This window comes from Micrasema longulum, unplaced genomic scaffold (genome assembly GCF_059751315.1).
Source record: "Micrasema longulum isolate JH-2025_06_02 unplaced genomic scaffold, ASM5975131v1 h1tg000487l, whole genome shotgun sequence".
Classification (NCBI taxonomy): Eukaryota; Metazoa; Arthropoda; class Insecta; order Trichoptera; family Brachycentridae; genus Micrasema; species Micrasema longulum.
Genome location: NW_028277684.1, coordinates 1,544,080 through 1,568,721, shown reverse-complemented (window position 1 = coordinate 1,568,721; position 24,642 = coordinate 1,544,080). Strand labels below are relative to the sequence as shown.

Sequence of the window (24,642 nt, the reverse complement as noted above, 5' to 3'; positions counted from 1 at the left end):
GATAATATTATTATTCTTCGTGTACCTGAGGAATGACGCTGGTATGAAAGGGTTAATTTGAGAAGAGTATAGCAAATGTGCAAAGAAATAGGGAAAAATAATTCCCATATATTTCTATTACACTTTCTGATCTTTAAACGTGTATAATCTCTGGTTTGTGCTTAATCTATGGTTTTGCTTGCTTTCTGTTTCTGCCGTCTCGGTTTGTCTTTATTGTTCCGCGGTGAACACTTTATTTTCTTGAAATAATTTTATATTCATGTATATTTTACAACACTGTTTATATCAAACAGTATGTTAACGATTCTGTGATTCAATTAAGAAACACGATGAATTTGATTGTTGTATTTATACGTGCTGCCAGCTGATGACCTAGGTGAGTCTACACAATATGTGTTAAATGCATTTCACAGATTATTTATTATATTATGATTATTGAACGATTAGTAGAAAAACGTTACTATTTATGTGGATTGTCTATAAGTCATGGTGCATCATATAAGTATTGAAATTAATAATTAGTCATCAGTTCATTTAAAATATTTTATATTTGACGTACTGTTTTTTTCGCAATCAGTGCTAACCTTTCAATTTCCTGTCCAATCCTTGAAATTCGTCTCCATAACTAATTCACCTAATGATTTTACATTTCAAACAATGAAACGTTGCAAACATGATTACATCTCAATTAGTTTTCGGTGGATCATACTAATGAGAATTACTTCTAACCGATGAATTGATCACTCAAATTTCATTATCACTTAAGATACTCAACCGAATTGATAACGTTGACAGATTACATATTCATGTGAGGGAATTCGTACATTTTGTTAATAATTATCATTATTAATCACCAAAGGTTCCCCAATTATTAAAAACTGCTAAAAGAGGTCACTGCTTGTACCTCTACCGATTTATTTTGTTTTACTAATTGTAAATTTAATTTTTAGATTTAACGACACACGCAAATTCGTAACTTAATGTGTTAATTTGATCATGTTGCGATAAAATCTCACAGCAATAGGTAACTAACATTTTTCAAATCATTCGGTGCAGGTATTTCAATACTTTCCGAATTCCGCGTAATGAATAATAATAATGTTGTTGTGATTGAAATATTTTTTTACATCTACACATTTATAATATTTATAATTCAGTTCGTCGGGTTTCGATCTCAGGGTAGTAACAACTTGATTATCATTTTGGCAGCTGAAAATGTTCCCAATATTTAAGTACCTGGGTTGGTATGTCATAAGAATGCAAATATTTACATTCAGAAAGGAAATTATTTTTCTCGGTTTCAGATATGTTTCTCTTGAAATAAGAATGACTTCTAAAAAGGTGACCAGAAAATGGGAGGTGTTTGCAGGTCGAAACAAGTTCCTCTGTAATGGCCGCCTCATCACAGCACCACACAATGGAGTGTTCTACCTCACTGTCTTCCTAATTACTTGCACGAGTGTTTTGTTTTTTGTTTTTGAGTGAGTATAAAATTCTCTAAAATGTAGGTAGAAAATAACCTAACTTTAAAAATTGACTTGTAATGGAAACCATTTTATTTCAGCTGTCCATTTTTGGCCGTTCATATAACTGCCGCTATACCATGCATCGGGGCAGTTTTGTTTATCTTCACAATGGGCTCGCTATTACGCACTTCGTTCAGTGATCCAGGAATCATACCTCGAGCGGCGTACGATGAAGCTAATTATATTGAGAAACAAATTGGTCAGTTTATTTTTATATATCGTCATTAGTGATTTGAAATGAGACATACTTATTATTTAAAAATATAATTTTGACACTATTGTTTTTAATATTTGTATAACATTTATCGCAGCGTATTTAAAGTATTTCTATATTAATCTGATAAAAATCAAACTTCATATTTTATTGATAAAATTCTTTTTCTAAACTCAATTTAAATATTGATTAGAATCTTATCCACATGAAAATCGATACATCAACTTTTTTGAAAAATCTGAAAACTGATTTTGCAATTGAATTACTAAATATTTTTTTATAAAATAATTTTAGTCTTTCAAACTAGCCTTTTTTAACACTGAGGTATAAATAAAAAGATGATGCTTCATACAATCAAGTGGTTTAAACAATGTTCCAAATGTTAAAAAAATGGTCAAACGCCACGGAGAAGGGAGATGGGAGATGAGCGTTGTTCAGTCATGCTGCATCGACATTGCCATGCAAAACGCATTGTAAAGTAAAAAGGACTAACTGTCTATGCCGCTTCACTATGAATTCAAATCTGTATTCGCACCCTTTTGCACTAATTCACTTTTGCTTAGCATATACAAAAAAAAACACTTGCGGATCAAGACCCAGGGTTGTTACTACTTACAAATTACCTTTTTATAAAGAAATTCGTTATTTTTTAATTTTTTTTTTTTAGGATTTTGATATTTTTTTACTATTAATGAAATTCAAGTATTTTGATTAGGAAATAATTGATTTTGCATATTTATCTTTCTAAATCTCATGTGTAAATTCCAATGCAATACATTCGGAGATACAAAATTAATAAATAGGCGGGTCCAAGCAGACTGAGCAGCCTCGCGAGGAAACTGTCCCCGAACCAGCGCGGCAGCCTCGGTATCATCGCGAGGCTGCTGCGCGCGGCAAGCCCAAGCCATTTGTTAGTTTGTTCAGTTGAGAGTTAAGGCAGCTTCTCCAAGTCCTCTATTTGTATAATTAGGATCACTTGTATTCCATAGCCAGGTGTTTACATCATACAGAGGTATTAATTTCAAATAATTTCATAATTATTGTGCGCCCAGAGTGCACGCGGCAAACGACTGAGGCGCCTTTGAGCAAAACAAAAAGCCGACACTCGGTTGCTCGGCCGCTCGGCTGAGGCACGTCCACACAGACCAAGCTGCTGAATTTGCCGCCAAAGCAGCTTGGTCTGTGTGGACCCGCCTAATGGGTATTCTTACTTTATATTTTAGTAAAAATATGAATTGACCAAAAATAAATGAAAATATTTTTTTTTTTAATTTCACAATATTGTTGTATAGTAAAACAAATACAATACAATAATAGTTCACACAGAAATAGACATAACTCAAAATATTTGTCAGTTGGCAGATTTAGTTTGTGGCGTTTTGAGATCTGTCTCCACCAGAAGTAGGTATAAGGAAATCAGCCACTGGGAAAATAAATTTCGTGGAAACATATACCTTTGTACAATGCATGTTTAAGGGGAGTGACAAATAAAATTGAAAGCTATATTATGGAATGAAAATGTATTTTTTATTTCAGTAAAATGAATGGTTTCGCCTTCTCTGTCACCCTCATACATCACATATAAAAATCAGGTTTGTTTCGCGGGTATAGACAGATTACACGTTTATGTTAACGCTCCTATAAGTAGTTAGTGGTGCATTGTTGAGATGTTCTTTTCAACCGTATATTTTTGTATTTAGACTATCGATATTTGACTCGTAGTCGGGTATGATCTTAATACGACGCTTGATAATGCCACCGCTGCGCTGATGTTTTATTTCGCCCCCGACAATTTCTAAAATGTAAAATAAAATTAAACATTAAAAGAAAAATAAAATATAATATCTATTATTTTCATTCATGAAATCCTGAAATGTTCATCACCCGTAATCATCACTAAGTTTAATTCAATTTAAAATTAAAAAAAATAATAATTCAGGTCTTAAAGTGTAGTGACCGGTAACACTGTTTTAGAACGCCGTACATGCAAAAAAATTGACTTTGTAAAATGTCACGTTAACGGAAAGAAAATTAATTGTTTATTTTATTTTAAAACTAAATAAAGACACATTTACTGGACGAAATGTTATTCGCCGGCTTTCCAAATATTTGTGGATATATTTTTGCTTTATGCCTACTAAGCCTAAACTCTGAAATACTCATTTTTCAGTAGAGACAAATGAAGATTTTTTGGGACTTATTTTTCTATATATTTTTTATTTTTGACATCACGAATGTGAAATTCACACATTTTATATTTCAAGTGACACTCGGTCTATGAAATGAATTAGATTTTTTAAATTTCAGGTATTTTAGATTTTAGTGCACTTAAGACATTTTAGCTCACAAAGTTTTACTCAAAATTTGTACATAAGATGTTATAATCAGCATGGACTAGTGATACTATAGAATGAGTTAAATAATTATTTAACCACTGTTTTGTTTAATCAACAATATTTTAAGTTTGTCAAAATTTTTGTAGACAAGAACTGGATTCGATACCAATAGGAGTTGTTAATATTAATGTATTACAACAGTGATGAAGACCATTTTATGGAAGGGAATATAGAAGTCTAGGTATTTTCAGAGCTTATGACCTGTCCATTGGCTGATTTAAGTGTACATTTTACACAACTGTTTAACATTCAACATTCTGCATATGTTTGAACATCTATATTCCTGTAATTCTTTTATCTGTTGTTCTTTGTAAACTAAAAGAGCTGAAACCTTTAATCATGAGAGTAAGATTCATCTGACTGAATTATTTCACTTGCGTACCAGGCAACGCCTCAAAATATTTTTTAATTTTTGTAGTTCTTATATTAATAAATCCAACTGGTTCAGGAAGAAGTATAAAAAATGAAAAATGTTTTCAGGCGTTGCCTAGTGTGAAGGTGAATTAATTCAGTCAGATGAATCTCAACAGCATCTATAAAGTTTCAGCTCTTTTTCTTTACAAAGAACAACAGATGGAAGAATGAAAGAAATATAGTTATTCAAACATGGGCAGAATGGTGAATTGTACAGCGTTCAAAGTGGCCACTTAAACCAGCAAATGACAGGTAATAAGCCCTATAAATGCCTAGACTCAAATATTCTTTTCTCAAAAATGTTCTCCATTTCTGTTGTAATATATTATTTTTTCGTTTTTATTACATAAATACATTTTTAGGTGGCAAATATAAAACAAAATTAATTTTGAAACCGTATACAAATGAGGAATATTTCTAATAATATTCTTCGACACCCGCTGCAGAGCTGTCATTATGTCGGAATACTTTACATTCGCGATATGAATTCTTGTTCTTATCAATTGAGAAAGTGTTTCCGGAAGATTTTATTTGATCTCATTGCATTTCTTCTCAAATAGATGATTAAAAAATTTTCATCACTAAAGGATGTCTTATAATATAGCATTTCGAAATTGCTCCTTCTCACCTGCATCCATACCATTTTAGATATTGAAGCTTGATCATCATTTAGGTTTTTTTTCCTATCAGTGAATAATGCATTCCCTTCACGTATTGATAAGAAACAAAGAAAGTTTTGTACAGTCATTGGAATTACATTGAATGAATTTCAACAAAATTGCACCAATGCATGTGGACTTTTGCATCATTTGAAGATATCTTTTTTTATTTCTATAATGCTTTGGCATGCATCAACCTCCATATTTATGTGTATGCCATTTAAGCAAGAATTAGTGGGTTACTTCTTTCAGGTTGGGGAACATTAAATGAAAATATGACATTTCCATTGTAATGTTTCGGTTTCGACCCGTGCAATTGTGATCAACCATACCTACTCTTGTTCCTTTTCGGGTTAGTCGCATCAGCCACTCGAGACCTTTTCTCGGGTTCATATGAAACATATTAACTCTTCTTGATCAATGAGATGAGATGATAATATAACAGATTGATGATGCTGCATGTTGTACATAATTATTGTCGTAAAAACATGCATTCAAAATGTTAAGAAGCAATAAAATCTCATGCTTCATAGATAAAAAAGTGAGTGCTATATAACACCTTAACCGTATAAGGTTGTCTGTTTCCGCATTTAAGGCATTATATCATCACCTACATAGAATTAAGAATAGTCCAGAAACCGCATACGCACATCAAACAGAAGGCGACTTAACTACTCATAATTGAGTAGGTTTACGTTTTGACCCATTAGTTTCTTTGTAGATGTCGCTCAGTACACAACTCCTGATTTGAATTCATCTATGCCGTGTTGTGTCTTTTTAAAGTGTAGAAATACTGCTAGGATCTTAAAGAAACAGGATGCAATCACATTTCATGTGTAATTAGCAAATAAATGTGTATGTAACAAATGCATTACTTAAAAATTGAATTATTTTTCCATCTGTCAGGTTGTCGAAGAAACAAAATGAACATTTCGTTAGTGTTGCCAGGGTAGTAATTTTTTTTACCCTTTGCTCTTCTAATGAGAGAACTAATAAAGTGAAAGTGAGAGGCATAGTGGGGGAATTATTGGACACAGTCCGATGTATTCAAACAAACATTTTGGAATGTCATATTGATCATATTGTTGATGAACTCGAGGACAATAATGATTTCTATGTTTCAAGTGGGTCATTTGAGGAAGTATAGTTTTTTTTTTTTTAAAATGGCTATGATGATACTTTCAATTATGGATCAATTCCTTAACCGATTTGATCAATCTGATGCTACATAAAATCCAAAATGTATATTTTAATACTATAACCATTCTTTTTATCACCATCATTGAATGTATAAAGTGTTATCATTTTTTTTTGTGAGTAGGTAATTAAAATAGAAATAAAATGAATGAAATTGAATTATATGGATTAAATGTGTTAAGTTAGTAGTGAGGGAGGAGGCGGGACATGCGCGGACGCAGGTTGTTCTTAAGTTAGATCAAGAACAGTGTAAAAACACTTTTAAATAAAGTTTCATGTCAACAATGTCAGGAATCCAACCTGAGACCTCTTGCATGGTAGGTAAACGCGTTGACAAGTTCATCACTAGGCCAACAAATTCGTAAAAGTACCCTCATTTATACCTAATATCAACATACGCGTACTGTCATACGTACTGCATTTTAGAATTGCATTTTTAGAATAAGAGTATTTTAAAAGTATAATCAAGGCATCCTAATTCTCAACATTTCATTAAATGTTAGTAAATAATAATTATTAAATATATCAATTTATTGATGATTAATTCTAATCAAATAATTAATAATAATTGTATAATTTTTATTGACATATCAAATACATAAAATTATACATTTATTCTAAATTGCTTGACTGTGTAACTATGGTTATTTATCCCATTCTAAGACAATTAAAATATAAAAACAGTCATTAATACTTAAAATAAACAAATTAAAAACAATATTTTTAGAAACAGGTAGTAAACATAGAAAAAACATAGTAAAGAACAAAATAGAAAACATAGTAAAGAACAAAGTAGAATACATAGTAAAAAGTGTAGCAAAAGACATAGTTACAAAATTTAGTTAGAAATATAGTAAAAAACATATTAAAAAAACATAGTAAAAAACGTAGTAAGGGACATAAAGAAACACAGTTAAGAATGTATTTTAAAAAAAACAATTAAAAACATAGTAAAATATGTAGTTAAAAAAACATTGCAAAAAAAAAAAAAAAAATATAGTAAAATAAAACAGTGAAAAGTTATTGAGTTATAATTATTATTATATATTTATAACAATTATTGTAGGTATATAACGACTTACCAATTTTTATATATCTACTGGCTTCAAGACGTGCCCGTCTCTTCATCGGTACACTATTTTACACCATGCAAAGTGCAAACCCCTCTATGCACTTTCACCATGGTAGTAGTAGTACAAAAATATAAAACCAATGTGCTGACACAACACGTACCGTAAGTAGCCAACATCAACGTGGACTAAAAAATAGTTTTAATAAGGGGGGGGGGAAGGAGTTTTAAATATTTCTTCAACAAAATCCATCGTTTTTAGTGTCCCGACAAAAAGACGAGCATGTGTCTAAACCGGTAGATATAGAAAAGTCGATGCGTGGTATTATACAATATTTACTACATTTAATAAAATGTATTACAACAAATTTAATGCTTTAAATTAGGGATGCAACGGTACGTAATTTTGCCAATACGATACTGATACCGGTCATTAGAGTAAATAATTGGTGGCTTAGTAGAAATAGAAAAAAAACATATAAATAATGAATAATTGTCTTTATTCTGCATTAAAGTTACCTATATTTATTAGAGACTGAAGCTTGAGAAGGTTGTAGCCTTAACCAGTTAGTTGTTAACCAAAATGTTAAATTAAATTTCGAAGAAAACATTTATTTGTATATAATAATCAAGAATATTATCAAGCAATCAAAACGCTAATTAAGAAAGTAATTATCATTCAATTACATAAAGTGGTAAAATAAACCGATACACAAGATAAAGTCAGTAATTAAAGTTAAGTTTTGGTAAATTTTTGTTAAGAAAACAAAGTTTGTTCAAATTATTAGCAGACAATCTGTTACGCAAATCATTTTGTATGAGACCTGCAGTTGAAAACAGACGCTCTGGCAACTGAGTTCTGTTGATAAGACAAGTATTATAGCTTTTAAAACTCTTAATATCAGCTGTATATAATCGACGATGTCGATATATCGGTATCGGAATCGTTACATCACATAACATTATTTAACTAAAATATTTTTTTTGTGTTTTGGATGTATTAACATAATTTTAAACAATCAAACTCTATAAACAATCTCAGCCCTATAAATATATAAAAATACATTTTTTCTATTTACGTGCCACAACTCAATTTTCAAACTCCTTTATTTTGTATTAATTTTTTTTTTTTTTCGCTCTACAATTTCATCATTATTATTATACGATTATATGCTGGCGATGCTTGCTCTTCTATATCAACATTTTTTTTTTGTTTTACATTTGTATATTCTTTCATATTCATTTTATTAGTAGAAAAAAAAATTCCAGTCGCGCAATAAGGCTAGGCGCTAAGACCAAACTGGTTTGGTTTTGTAACCTGGCGTTCGCGCGACCACACAAAAGTAGCTTATTTGCAGCTCACTAGCTAGGCCTGTGGGCGTGGCCGCAACGAGCTATTAGAAATGTATGGTAAAATTGCTCGCTTTTATGCCTCGAACACTCGCTTGTCGCGCTCGCCACCGGCCACATGACCACTATGGCCACTAGCCGCCTTTTCATACGTTTAGGATTTTGCGCCCACTGTCTCCACCGTGCTGGGCCTGCAACCTGGACACGGCCTAGTAGTAAAAATGATAATAATATTAGTACAATAATATATAAAGAAATGAATAAAATATATCATAAGAACCGATGGCATGCAATATGTTGATTCTTTATTATGTTTTTGTAATACATTGAATATGTTTCAGTTTTTCCATCTGTATTTTTAACAATTTGGGTATGTTTCAGAAGTCCCGAATTCTTGCAATTCTCCGACATTGAGGCCTCCACCTCGCACAAAAGAAGTATTAGTTCGTGGACAGCCAGTTAAACTCAAATATTGTTACACATGTAAAATATTTCGTCCACCGCGTGCGTCCCACTGCTCTCTATGTGACAACTGTGTTGATAGATTTGACCATCACTGCCCTTGGGTATGTTTATATTTTTGCAATCTACCTTTATAATAATTTACTGTTTTTAAAGCAAACTGTTTTTACTTCTCAATATTTAACTGCCTGTCAACTTTCAAAATTTCAGGTTGGCAATTGTGTTGGAAAGAGAAACTATCGTTTTTTCTACATGTTTATTGTTTCATTGGCATTTCTTGCCGTTTTTATATTTGCCTGTGGAATTACACATATAGTTCTATGTAAGTACTGTTATATTTATATTAAATAGCAATAGTGACAATTAATATATTTAAATTAATACAAAACCTCCATAGATTCAAAAAAATATGTATCATATTTTTAAAGTTGATTTTATGAATTGTTTGTTTTTAATATTATAAAATTTTTGTTAATAAATTTGTGCCATGTGTACTTTATTATAATGAGATACGTAGTATATAGTGTTGTTCAAAACTTAAACCTCAGAAATTTTCTTAATCTCTTGGTATAAGATTATTTAATCTTCCGCCTTGTGGTCCAGTGGTCAGCACGTTTGCTTACCAGGCAAGAGGTCTCTGGTTCGATTCCCGACATGGTTTTCATGAAATATTTATTATAAAAGTGTTTTTCTACAGTAATATTTCATAGACCCTGGAGTGGCACCTGAAGCGTAAGACTGATCATTTTACCCTCGTGTAACTAAAGTGATCAAGATATTCTGCGGTTGGTGTACCAATGCAGTGCCCTTTACCTTTATATTATGTACGGAATGGGAATGATGATGATTATTTGAACTTACGTAATATACAAAAGTACTTATCGTGCAATTAAAGTTACAGCAGCAACCATTTTTTTCAAGTGTCTCGAGATCCTCCCGGGCGAGCCTTGTTAGAGGCCCTGAAGGCAAGTCCCGCATCTGCTGTGGTGTGCGCAATCTGTTTTCTTTCAGTATGGTCGGTCCTCGGCCTGGCCGGCTTCCATACCTACCTCATCACAACTGACCAGACCACTAACGAAGATGTAAGTTTAACTTTTAAACCGAGTTATGATACCGAGGAATGAACTCCACTCTGCCCAAGTTTAATTTTAAAAATAAAATAAACATTTGCATTTTTATTCAGTGCGACTACTAGACAATACACGTTCTCGCTTTGAGTGGTGAAAAATCACTTGTCACTAGAAATATTTAATAGCAACATATTCACGAGTGTATCTTGAATAAGTTTTACTGATTCTCTTTTCAGGTTGAAAATCATGTTGATTGCGTGAAATTGCATTGACATTTTTTAAGTGGCTCATTAGTTGTTTATAAATTATTTCAGATATATTCAGTCGAACTTGGTTATTATGAGAAAGATGCGACCTCCTGAATTTATTTGTTATAAGCATTATTCAATATACCCGAGAAAGTGTTTTTTTATCAAGTAAACTTTTCTGCTTGCGTCCTTAATATTGGTACACCATTGAAGCAATGCTCCATCGACATTTGTACGATTGTACTATTCAAATTTTTTCATGTCTGTGATATTACTACAGATAAATAAACATCTTTATTTTTCCACAATGTTGACAGGGAAAACTTTTTACACACTTAAGCATTTTTCATGCACATTCTATTTCACAAATAATTGCCACTTTTTCATGAATTTAGAGACGCTTCCTCTTGTTAGTAGACATGTTTTTAATAATGTCAATGTTCATTTTTAACTGATCTGACATTTCTCACTCGTAATGTTTATTTTGAATCGTGTTGTGGGACTCACGGATCAGAGGTCCGAGGTTCGAACCCCACTCCACCCCAACTTGATTTTCTATTTTCTAATAGTGATTCATTTACAACTCGTTGAAAATGGCCACCAAAATTGAAATACTTGGGTAAATTATAAGAATGCTGATATTTTTTTTTTAAGAAGTAAGCCTGAACATTAAAAAAATCTGAAAAACATTGTAAAACACCTTAAAACAAGCATGTCATTCATAAACTACAAAAAAGTTGTAAATTGTAATGAAGTGCCGATACTATACTTCCTTTGGATTTTTTACATGCAATTTTAATCATTATGTGTGTTCATTTTTCAATATTGTCAGTGAAAAATCCATACATTGTGTCATAAACATAATTCGATCCCGACGCCGGAGGCATTGGTCCTTTACATTAGCCGCCCTTTGGGATTTTATTGCTTAAGTTATTTTCGAAAATTATAGTTTTTTAACAATTGAAAAGTGTTTGTGTAATTTTTGAGAATATTTTGTGCTATTATTATGAAAAGTAACTAGTTACAAAAGTGAATAATTGTATGGAGAAAATCATAAACTAAAAGGTCAACAAATGTTTCTTCATTACATCTGAGATCTCGCTATTTCCGAAATCGTTATAACGGAGTTGGACCTTAAAGTATTTTTAATAAGCTCTTTTATCATTTCATTCGTGTTTTTTTTGTTTTTTTATTTTATAAGAGCTCGTGTCGTATAGGAATCCAAGCAGTAAAAAGGAGTTGATTGAGGCCATCATCCACTCGCACTTTAGGGTTATTTATAGCTGAATATTTCCAGCGTTTGGTGGACACAATGCCTCAAAGAATCGAGGCAGTAATTAAATCTAAGAGATACCCGACAAAATATTAGAATTTAACAGTTTTGCCAAATGTCAACTATTGTATCGAAAATCTTTACCAAACCATTCTGGCAACATGTTTATGTTACTGATTCATTCTGCTTAATGTTTTTTTATAAATTTTGACGTTTCATGTAAGCATGCCAATATGCTATAGAATAATTAAGAAATGAAAATATATGGATTTACCATACTGGAACTAGATTTTTTTACCATGATTACAATTCAATCACAATTTAACCAAAAGTTTCTATAATTAATGTCACTAATGTATATTGCTGTTATGATTCTTTATGTAGGTTTTTTGTTTTCATTTTTTTATTGCTCTCGGGTGAACCCGTTAAAACACATTTAATTTTGTATTTCAGATAAAAGGATCCTTTTCTTCTAAACATGGTCAGGAAAGTCCAAATCCTTACTCTCGTGGTGGAGTTTGCAGTAATTGTTGGCATGTCCTCTGCGGTCCCGTAGCTCCATCACTAATTGACAGGTAATGAGCAAACTATATCTATTTATTTATTTATAGATAAAAACGAAAGTTTTAATATCTTTAAAATAAAAAGTGGTAAAAATATTTTCAATATGGTTTATAAAACTAGTAATTTCATAATTGGGTAGTTTCACCCCTAACGTTTTATTTTTTTCACGCAAATATGTTTTTGATCAAAAAAATATTTTTGATAAACATGGTTTATTTGCCGGTTAAATTCTTTTTTAAGAGTGTATATTGAACGCTAATGAACATTTTTATGAAAAAAAGTCTATTTTTCAAATAATGGGGGTTACACCCCTTTTCCCAAACAGGGTTTAAATGAATTTAGTTGGGTTGATTAATTTTTGCAGTTAAATGAATATTGGGTATCCTCAGAATATTAAGCTATTATCTGGTATCCGGCCGGATATTGAGTTACTATCCGGTATCCGGCCGGATAGTAAAATTAAGCTAGATAGGCTGGATTCCTGATAGCTACCAGACATCCATTTCATCTCTAATCGCTACCGACAATACCTGTTAAAAAATTACAATATTAATTGAAAATACAGTTATTAATATTATTAATTATTCAGTTGTATCAATGTTTATGTATGTATACCCAAAATTGCATTATGCATTATGGACATTGAACGGCTTTGTATTACCGTTTTTAAAAGGGTCAAACAAATGCACAATAACAACACACCTCAAACAAATTAGGTGTCGGTTGTTCTCTTCACGTTGAAACATTATCAAATATAAAATATGATCTGTGTTCTTGGAACTACAAAACTTTCACTGTGCAAGTAGGTATGTCAATAATATTTAGTATTTCAATGTGCAAGGAAAACGCTTACTCACATATTCTATTTTAAAAATGTATCCTTATTTACAGGAGAGGCGAAGTTAAGTTGAGTGAGTTGAAAGTGGAAATGGCTGCTGAGGCCCAACAAAGGGTATAAAAAACTTTGAAATATCTAATTTGGCTTTACTTTTATTACCCGTGTTTATATCACAATTATTCTCGATAGTATTGCACGCAGTTTGACCAATTCAAATTAACCCGCAGTATGGGGTCTTTTTAATAAGGATATAATATAATTGACTTCTAGTAATTTGACCAAACTCATTTTCTTTGATTTAATTTCCAATACGGTTATGAAACATACTGAAGGAAATATTTGTAAAAAAGACCCCATTTCTATGGCATTTTGTTACATGATAATAACATTTTAGGCTAATGGTTTTCCTCCGCCAATAACAACGCAGTTCCAGTACCCTATCCCCGCTCCTGTACTGCCGCACGGTAAGACCGAGTATCCATTTACATTATTTATTATATCTGAACTTGAGGGATAGAAAATCATCAATCACAATAATTCTAATTCTAAAAAAATCTTCTATTGTGATATATTAAGTAGGTGCATTTCAAATCTTATATTAAAATAAATCTTCATTTTTTGCTTGCAACGGCCATGGTAAAAGTTTTTTTTTTAAAATCCTACTATTTATGTATTAGTTTTAAGAGAACCTAACAGCTTATTTATACAAATACATATATATGCCAAAAAAAAGAATAACGTACCCCTAACTCTTTGAGGCCAAGCGCCCCGTTTCAAGGATAAAGCCTTTTTACAAATTTTCTATTAACCGCTCGAATGCCAATCTAGCGGGGCGCAAAATGTACCCCAACTGTCGAGCATTTTGCCTATGCTCTCTGGCTTTTTAGACTTTTTCTTGCGATTGTAATTTTTATGTGAAAATAGAACATAATCACTGATGGATTGCAATTCTTGGTTGGTCTCCATATAAACTGTATATTTACATGCTTTTAACTCTGCAATAACGTCTGTATAAGATTATAGCACATTCTTAGAGTGATAACTAAAATTTTATCCTTTGTCTTAGAAAAAAACAAATAAAAAAAGACTGCATCAGAAACCTGTGCATTTTTCTAGTTAGACTATCAAAAAAGTATGGTGTTTATTCAAATACTGGATAAAATGTCCAAAAATCTTTACTCTGTAGCGTTCATTAAACCAATCACCCGCATACCTGCTCTTTGTGCTAATTTGTTTATAAAAATCGTTTATCTCCAATATCTTGTATTATATATTTCTAAAATCTTTTTAAAATTGGCTATATACTGGCATAAACAATGTATATATAACTGTTAAAACATTTTTTCACAAAAAAGCCCACTTTAAATTTATTCCCCCAAAAACTACTCTCGCTTTATTTTAACTTAGCCGGATCGAAGTGGGTGACATGAATCCCCCAAAAACACATTTAATTCAATAACTTGAGTATTAGTGAAGCAAATTATTTAAAATTCTCAATTATAATATTTTATTAATATTTAGAATTTTTTTGGTATTTTTAATTTTTGAGTAACTCAATTTAATAAATATAAAATAAATCAATGAGACAGTAAAAATTCATCCGGCACCCAGTCAACTCCTGGAAATGTAAAAGCGAATACGCGGCACGTTGCGAAATAGACCATGTACAATTACATACATTTTGAGGAGTGCTCTGGTTGCCAAATATACCATATTTGTTATGAAAGTAAGTTCTTTCGCGACTTTTGCACTGATTTTTGTTTCACTCTAAAATATGTAGTGTAGCTATAGGCACAGTAGCAACAGGCAAGACAGACATATTGCACCGCATTTTTTATCTGTTTGGCCAACTCAGATCGGCCAACTGGCTCAGCATTCAGTCACTTGCACATTGTCAGCCACCTGCCAGATCTTATGGTAGTGCTTCTAAAATGTTTCTAAAAAATATACCTAATATATTAATAATATATTTTTTTGTAGTGAATTCTGCCTTCAATTTGTTACCTAAGGTAACTATAATTTTTTTTATTTGAAGTGTATTTGTAGTGTCAGTTTTGTGGTGTAATGGTCAGAGCGTTTGCCTGCCATGCAGGAGGTCTCGGGTTCGATTCCCGACATGGTTGATATGAAATATTTATTTAAAAGGGTGTTTTCACACTAGAATATTTCATAGTCACTGGACTGGTACCTAAAGCGTAAGACTGATCGTCTTACTTTCATGTAAAAAAAATGATCAAGATACGCTGCGATTGGTGTACCAATGCAGTGCCCTATGCACCATTCAGTGCGGAAAGGGATTAATGATGATGTAGATACTTTTTATTCTAGATTTTTTTTGTATAAATCGTGTTCATAGAATGGCCTTATAATAACTTATGTTCTGTTTTTCTTAGTAAGATACGTATAATACCATATAATACTATTTTTGTTCAAAATGTTTGTCTTTATAAAATGACCGCGTAATAATATATATTGTATTTTTTTATTGTAAGATACGTATAATACCATTTGTTACAGTATTTTTGTGTTTGTCTTAATAAAATGCCGAAATAATGCCCTATGCACAACTGGGTGCGGATTAGGAAATTATAAATTATGATGTTGGGTATTTTTGGAAAATAACTTATATAATATAATACATCCCGTGCTAACATTCAAACACAAAAGTAACACAAAAAATATTTTCAAATAATTTAAGCACCCATATTTTTGAAACCTTGCCTGCCACGTACTGTATGCGTGATTATTTCTTGGAAGGTTCATTCTACGAGAAACGCCGCTCTGAGTGGACTAGATGGGACCACGCGTTAGACAAAATGCGACCGTGCGTTAGACGAAATGCGTAATATTTTGTTATATATGAATAGGTACATTGGGTTCTGTTGGTACCCCATCGGCTCCGGAGTATTTTTTGGAGTTTCAATAAGGGAAAGGTTAATAAAACTATCCAAATACTGAGGTCTACGCTCCGGCATTTGAGCGGTTAAAGTACAAAAAAAATAATTACAGTTGATGCATTGAGGCTGGGTGAAACGCACGAAAAATGAGGAAATCATATGATTTAGCCATTTTAAAACAAATATTATTTTTAAATCGCTCAATAATAAAAAATAAAAAAACATAAATTAGTAAGTAAGTAAAGTAATCGAACCCGTAACGTTTATACCAACCTTAGGGACAAATCATCCATATATTCTGCTTTATGAGTTTACCGTTATATCTGATTATCGATAATAATGTTTCATAGTCACTCTATTTATGGAAGAATAAATAAAATGATTATTAATCATTACCACCATTTATATATTCCTCTAAAAATATATATAAATATTGGTAAAGCGCGCCCAGCTCCAGCCTGTTCCCAGTGAATGAAGAAATTAGCCAATTATTCATGCTTATTACACCATACAAAAATGTATGCTTTATTTTACATCTTGACTCAATTGTGGTATTTTTGTACCAAAACAAGCTTGCAGATTACAAATATTATTTAAAAATTCTCTGTTTAGAAAAAAGTATTCAAAAAATATTTAGAAAATAGCATTTTTAACATTATTTCTTAAGGACTATTTTCCTTTGATATGGTACAGTTGACATCCGACATAGGACATGTGGCGCTCAACGTGGCCATTTTTGTCATTATTCATTTCTAGAAGAAATCGGCCAGTGCTTACTGCCGACATTTCAATTAATGGAAATATATCTACTAAATTTCATAGTGGTATTTTTAATAACCTTTTTTACCAGTGTTATATTAAAATAGTTACATTCATATTGTGGTGTTAAAAATAATTGTTAAGAGTTGATTTGATAGATTATTGGTAATAATCTTCTGTTGTCAACAGCTAAGGCAGAGAGATAATGTTCACAGAACCACACAAAAAGTAGCTATTTATATATTACTTTTACATCGGTACAAATTTATGATCATTTTTTGTAGCTTACCTATTAAAATCACCATTAGCCACTGATATATATGTATGTTTATTGATTTATTTTATTTTATTTAGGAAACCAACAATATTATGTTGTTACTCTAGACTGGCACCAGAACTATACAACTGATCATCTTGCCTTTATGTAATTTATGATCGAGACAAGTTCTCATCAATCATATGCAGTGTCCTGCGCACGAAAAGGAATAGTAAATAATATTTACCCGGCATTATTTAGTTCATGTATGCAGATTGGAGTTATTGAAGATAATAATAAAAAATAGATAAGCATCACTGAAGATCGTAAATATAAAAATGTAATGAATTTTTTATTACATATCAAGTAAATCCTGTTCAGGAAAAGTAAAATTAAAAGCCTTAGACATTTATGGGTTTATCGTCCTGCTAACCACATATTTTTATAACTGTCAAAGCCAATATAATAAAGTATAATTCAAACTATAACCTACATTTTGTTTTAACCTTTTTTCTGGATAGAATATGGCGAAGTTATTGGGACGTATTTAAGGCCTCTGAATGGTAGCTACAATAACCTTTATGGAATCGATGAGAGGGACAGCGAGATAGAAAATGGTACAAGGGTGATAGAGATGGAGACCAGTCCTGTTGACCGGAATGGTGATGTGATACACACTGTGATAGAAGCCGATGGTCCTCGAGGAGGTCACCTTTACTCCAATCTCACTGACTCCCACTACATGAATCATCACCTGGATTTGGACCCGGTTGTGCTGACAGGTACCGTAACATGTACATATTTTCAACAAGTTTTGTTAGTTCTATTGTAGTTTGAATATCTCGTTCTATGTGAGATTTTCTTTCAAAATGAGGAACTTCAGTGCTACGGGAAGTTGGATTAAAAATTAGAACATTTAATTGAGTTGTGAAGATTCGAAAAAAATAATAAAATTGAACTGCTTTGCAATGTCACAGGTCTATGTGACCATGTGTTTTAAATAGCCAACAAATTAGAATGTTGTTATGCCATGGCAACCGGCAACAGATTTCCGATTTCCGGGGTAGCCACGTTTTTTGACGTTTAGCGTGTTTTTACTGTCAACTATAATTGCACCGGGTTCAACTTTTAAATGTTAGAAACAAGAACAACTGTATTTCGTGCCTACAAACTACATCGATCATGTCCAACGATATCATAAAATGCCCGCAAGGCAGCAGTTTGTACAATAAACGTCAGTTAAACCCATGTTTTCTTTGCTTCTCGTCAGTTTCATTTTATAGTTCTCACGCGTGTTTAGATGACTGACCGACCAGAACTTGTGAAGTCGCAGACGGTGTGATTTCTAAGTTTCGGTGGGGATCCTCAATTACAAAACTTTCAAAAGTTATAGCGATGATAATACAGTGACAAATTACAACTGGGAGGGAAAGCATCTTAGAGAACGGAATACGGAAGTCTAGGCATTTACAGGACTTATGACCTGTCATTGGCTGGTTTAAGTGCCCACTTTACACACTGTGTAACATTCACCTTTCACCATTTGGCCTATGTTTCAACATCCATATTTCTTCAATTCTTCCGTGTGTTGATTTTAGTGAAGTTAAAGAGATAAAACCTTTATTGTTGCGAAGAGATTCATCTAAATTTCCTTTAAATTCTTGTTTTAATTTCTTAATGTTAATGATTCCCTAGGGGGCGAAATCTAGTCTTTTGTCTACAAACTTTTGGATAAACTTAAAATATTGTAATAAAACCAACTGCATTCTGATTCTGAGTCTGTGGTAGCGCAAGTTAACGCTAAAATTAACACGGCCGCGCTTTACTTCGAACGTAGATTCTATTCCGTATTCTGGGCTGGCATTCCAAACGCTCTCGTGGCCGTATTATCTTGTGTATTTACATACAAAATACACGAGAAAAACTGTTTTCTCGTGCCAGGAGAGTGGAACCCCAGTTAATATGAGCTCGTGTTAAATTATCATGAACTTAAAATCAGACTGCTGGTCTAAGAAGAAGTTTAAAAATTAGAAAATTGTTCCAGGCGTTACCTTCAGATGATTCTCTTCGCAACAATAAAGGTTTTTTTAACTTCACCAAAATCAACAGATGGAAGAATTGAAGAAATATGGACGTTCAAAGATAGGCAAAATGGTAAATGTCGCACAGTGTGTAAAGTGGCCACTTAAGCCAGCCAACGATAGGTCAAAAGCCCTCCTGTAAATGCCTAGACTTCCATATTCCCTTCTCTAAAATGTTTTCCACCTCTGTTGTAATTTGTTAATCTTAATGACTCTCTCTAGGGGGTGCAATCCAGTCTTTTGTCTACAAACATTTGGGCAAACTCAGAATATGGTGAAAATACAGTGAATAAAAAGAAAATTAACTTTATTTTTGTTTGATAGTCCTTTACCAAATTAAAAAAGGTTAACAAAACCACTGAATTTCCTCATTCTCTTCAATCGTATAATAACAATGATATATACGCATGTAAATAATAGTAGTTACATGCATGTAACTGTTTTAAAAATATATTATTTACCTAATCATTCATAGTTAACATTATACAGCAAAACCTCATTATTATGTTCCCCAATTTTATATTTTCCCGCTAATTACGCCAAAATTTTCAGGTCCTATTTTTTTTTCTATACATTCACATTCAAGTATTCCCCCCGTATCACAAAATTCAACAGATGGAAGAGTTAGGGAACTGTGAATAAACATAGGCAGAATGGGGAATGTAACACAGTGTGTAAAGTGGCCACTTGAATGCCTAGACTTCCGTATTACCTTTTCAAAAATGTTTTCCCTCTCTTTGTTGCGACAAATTTAAATCTAAATAACACCCAAGGGGGGAAATCCAGCCTGTCTACAAACATTTAAACATACTCAAAACACTGTTGATTAAACTAACTGGTATAAGAAGCATAAATATTGAAAAATTGTTTACAAGCGTTGCCTAGCAGGTGAAATGGTTTAGCCGGATGAATCTCACCCTAAATAAAGGTTTTGCCTCTTTTACTTCACAAAAGTCAACAGATGGCAGAGTTTGGGAAATGTGGTTGTTTAAATATAGGCAGAGTGGTGAATGTTACACAGTGTGTAAAGTGGCCACTTAAACCACCCAAATTTATTTCTTTATATAATCACTTAACGCCTTTGAGGTATTACATTACGAAAATGGCACTATATAAGTTATCCATAATAATAATAATGACAGATCATAAGCTCTGTAACTGCGTAAACTCCAATATTCCCTTCTCAAAAATGTTTTCCCTCTCTGTTGCGAGAATTTTTTTTTCTAACTGAAAATCGTTCGCGCCGCACCGCAAACGCTCGCCACTATGGCCTTGTAGTAAGAGTCAGATATTAGAAACATCATTTTGCATCATCCAAACGCAAACGCTCGCCACTATGGCCATGTAGTAAGGGTCAGATATTAGAAACATCACTTTGCATCACCCAAATGCAAACGCTCGCCACTATGGCCATGTAGTAAGGGTCAGATTTTAGAAACATCATTTTGCATCATCCAAACGCAAACGCTCGCCACTATGGCCATGTAGTAAGGGTCAGATATTAGAAACATCACTTTGCATCACCCAAATGCAAACGCTCGCCACTATGGCCATGTAGTAAGGGTCAGATTTTAGAAACGTCATTTTGCATCATCCAAACGCAAACGCTCGCCACTATGGCCATGTAGTAAGGGTCAGATATTAGAAACATCACTTTGCGTCACCCAAATGCAAACGCTCGCCACTATGGCCATGTAGTAAGGGTCAGATTTTAGAAACGTCATTTTGCATCATCCAAACGCAAACGCTCGCCACTATGGCCATGTAGTAAGGGTCAGATATTAGAAACATCACTTTGCACCATCCAAACGCAAACGCTCGCCACTATGGCCATGTAGTAAGGGTCAGATATTAGAAACATCACTTTGCATCATTCCAACAGAAGCAATATTACTGATGATTGAACTGTTAATTCTATATGGATAGTAAGGTAAATATCTGGGGTATTGTGATGTAAGGCAGCATTTCCCGACCTTGTTAAGCATGTGGACAGGTGAAAACAGGAGAAAAATTTGGAGACCGGTAGCGCTTATTTATGTAGTATTTTGTTTATTGGTTTTTAATATTATATTATAACGTATAGATATAACAAATGACGCTTTTTTTAGTACAGGAATTTTTAAATGGGCATCACTGCAGACCGGCAGAAAATCTCAACAGACCGGTACCGTTCTGCGGACCGGCGGTTGGGAAACGCTGATCTAAGGTGATGAAATCTCAAATTAAAACTGTTTAAATCCTGTGAGAAATAAATTAGAACTTATGTGAACAAACTCGATGCCTTTTCGATCACGCTCCTTGCTGCTGTTAGTCATTTTATTACAAAATTCTTTCATAATCCCAGATAAAATAAGTTAATATTACTCAAAATACATAAAAACCACTTCAAAGTAATTAAATTTACACTGTGATTCAATCAAACTTTGGGAATATTTCAAAACGTTAGAGTCGCCTGTTTCCGTACAAACTTATATTGGAGTTTTGACACACGGTCGGCTGCGGTGCGCTGAATTAATTCTAACAATATATCAATTTATTTGTCAGTTCGGAGAAATACTTTGAGCTGAATAAACATCGGTTTAAATTGTAAAATTTAAAAATGAATATAAGGTGGGATGTGGGACTGTGTAAGTACATCAAATATCTGGTGTCGGCCGGCGATTAATTTGTGTCTCGGGTCGTAATTCAAAAATGCTGATTTCGAAGTTCTCCAGTTGTAGTTATCACCCCACCACGATATTGTCTTACTTTTAATATTCTTTTAATACCCTTTCTTTGATAAAAATTTCCTCCGCAGGTTCAAAGCACAATCTTGCAGGGGACAAAGAAATGTGCCACCACATTGAGATGATTCATACTGTGCCTTCCTCCTCTTCCAAGCTGTCGGTGGACCCGTCGTCGCAGGCAGCCAGCTACAGCCAGGGGGTGGCGGGGGATGCCTGGGCCGAGCGGGCGCCGGGGGCCACGTGGGCCGAGCGCCCGGCGCTGCTGAGCGCCAGCAAGCTGCGCCTGCTGCACGACACCACCATGATAGACACGGCGTTGGACCTCGACAGCCTGGACGGGTCCACAGTCTCCCTGTGGCCGGCCAACGTCTGACATCACGAAGTGCGACTCCTCCGCATGTAGCGCGCAGGATTCGCGCCAACTTATTTCCCCTCCCACTCCGAGCCTCCTAAACGAGTGATCAATGTGATTATCTTTGAAAATTATTGCAACAGAGAGGGAAAACATTTTTGAGAACGGAATATGGATGTCTAGGCATTTACAGGGCTTATGACCTGACATTAGCCGGTTTAAGCAGCCACTTTACATGCTGTGTAACATTCACCATTCTGCTTATGTTTGAACATCTGCATTTCCTCAACCCTTTCATCTGTTGACTTGTAAGTTGTTGTAAAGTAGAAGATTAAACTTACTCAAAATATTAATGAATGTGATTATCGACTGAGCGAACTTCTTGTTTCCTTATTGCGACGCTACGAGGTTGATCGTAATAAAATTAATGTAAGCAATTTTTTTATAATGTATTTTATTTATGGTAACCCTCTACAAATAATTTATTATAAAATGTATTGTATAAACAAAGTACTATATTATAAATGTAAGGATCCAGACTCCATATGTGTAATCGTAATGCGTAAGATAAATTATAATTGATCAATATTTGTTATTTGATTTTTAAAACTTTTTTAAAAAATACATTTTTTTTATAAAGAACCGTGTGTTTCTTATTTACTGTATATATACTGTCATCTAGAGTAGACATCAAAGTCTGTTGTGTCCGTGTTGCTATGACAAATTTTTCAATGTTCTTCTTTGTATGGTGTAGGTATCTTTTGATTCTGATGGCAGAGAAAAATCGGATGGATTGTTATCCAATTGCTCTGTTGTATATAACGTTTTGAACAGAATAACTGGCTTGTCATTTTCAGCGTGTATTTAAATTAAAACCCCTATCAGATTTTAAAAATGTTATTTGTTAAATCTTTGGCAAAAAAAACGATTTATGGGCCAGTTTGAACAAAACATCCTGTTACCTCGTTTAAAATCATATTTTTGTCGTTTATTTTATTTTCTTTTATATCTTCTACTTTGTTTAAGCAGCAGGTACTTGACTTTTCTTAGGGTCGGCTGATGTATTATTTTTCTGTAATCTGGTTTTTGTCTTGGATAATGTGTTTTCAAAGTAGTATGTAGCGACAACCCTAGACGTGGGCAAAATTGTCAAAACACAAGCTAAGAAATCTAAGACCCACTTAAATATCTATTGTGTTTGTTCAAATAGATCTACAGAAATACTTTTTATGGCGTTATTATTATTTATGCAATGAAATATATAAAACTTACTTGCCTCGTTTCAACATAAACTCCGCAACAACAAAAGTTTTGACACATTTTATAGATATACAAAAACAGATCGTCAAGTTTAACTTCAAATTTAAAGATATCAATTGAAACTGGCGGTAAACTGAATATTTAGTTTTGCCATGGAACTATCAAAATGTACTTACCAAATGTAATTCTAATGGTACCAGTAATTTTTCTAACTTTAATACATGATTCTGTTAAGGATTTCGGCAGTGGGCAAAATTGTCATGGCTGGGCAAAATTCTCATGTTTGACGGTACGTAATATCAAAATAAAATTTTATCTTTCAACTGGAAATACATTGAATAATAAAAAAATCTTTACTAACCGTTTATTTCTTTATTGTGATTATTTAATTTTTTCACAAATAACTATCGGCGCGCTTAAAAACATGCTAAGCAAATGCTCAAATAAGCGATCACAATGAACATGCTTAAGTTATCACAGTCATAAGTCAACGCGTGTGTAATCTTTAAGTCAACGCTCGTGTCGCTTTGTTTTTTGTTTTCCTCGTAAATAAATACAGTTCATTGGCGAAAAATCGGCATTTACCATAAAAAATAATACAATATACTCGTATTGAATTTGCAAAATAGTATAGAGTATCTAATACAAAAAGTGAAAATTAAATTACAAACAATTTCTAAGGCGAATGCTTTTCTTGATATTTGGCTTGCCAACCGCTGGCTAAATGCAATAAATATCATGTTAAATAATGAATAAAAAAATTAAAATAGCAGTTTTGGAATATTTTCCATATTTACACCGGTGAAATTTAAATATGTGATTGCGCAGCAGGATTATACGTCGCGCAACGTAAATATTTTGACATTTAATATTAGGTGTTCACGGATGTTCCATTGTGATCGCGAATACGATAAACAACCATGGCGAGACATTGTTATCACGTCGCTTATTAGCACGTAGATGGTTATTTGTGATTGAGCTATTGGAGGCCCAATTACAGTGGTGAATTATATCACGGAACACCCAGGCTT

At 33.0% G+C, this 24,642-nt stretch overlaps 1 protein-coding gene across 4 annotated transcripts; it reads left to right on the top strand.

The window, feature by feature from the left end:
* The first annotated feature begins 163 nt into the window (after positions 1–163).
* Positions 164–22,993, top strand: app (Palmitoyltransferase app). Of its 4 annotated transcripts, XM_088227108.1 has the most exons (12): positions 164–376; positions 1,305–1,481; positions 1,565–1,725; positions 9,207–9,391; positions 9,498–9,609; positions 10,209–10,369; positions 12,332–12,453; positions 13,334–13,394; positions 13,675–13,744; positions 17,714–17,974; positions 21,387–21,479; positions 22,071–22,792. In XM_088227108.1, exons 2-11 carry the CDS (start codon positions 1,327–1,329, stop codon positions 21,476–21,478), a joined length of 1,380 nt encoding a protein of 459 aa, XP_088083234.1. In that variant the 5' UTR covers positions 164–376; positions 1,305–1,326; the 3' UTR covers position 21,479; positions 22,071–22,792. The 4 variants fall into 4 exon arrangements, with proteins under 4 accessions (XP_088083234.1, XP_088083233.1, XP_088083232.1 ...); XM_088227107.1 differs by lacking the exon at positions 21,387–21,479 and having other exon boundaries at positions 9,210–9,391; positions 22,071–22,993; XM_088227106.1 differs by lacking the exon at positions 21,387–21,479 and having other exon boundaries at positions 22,071–22,993.
* Positions 22,994–24,642: the final 1,649 nt, after the last annotated feature.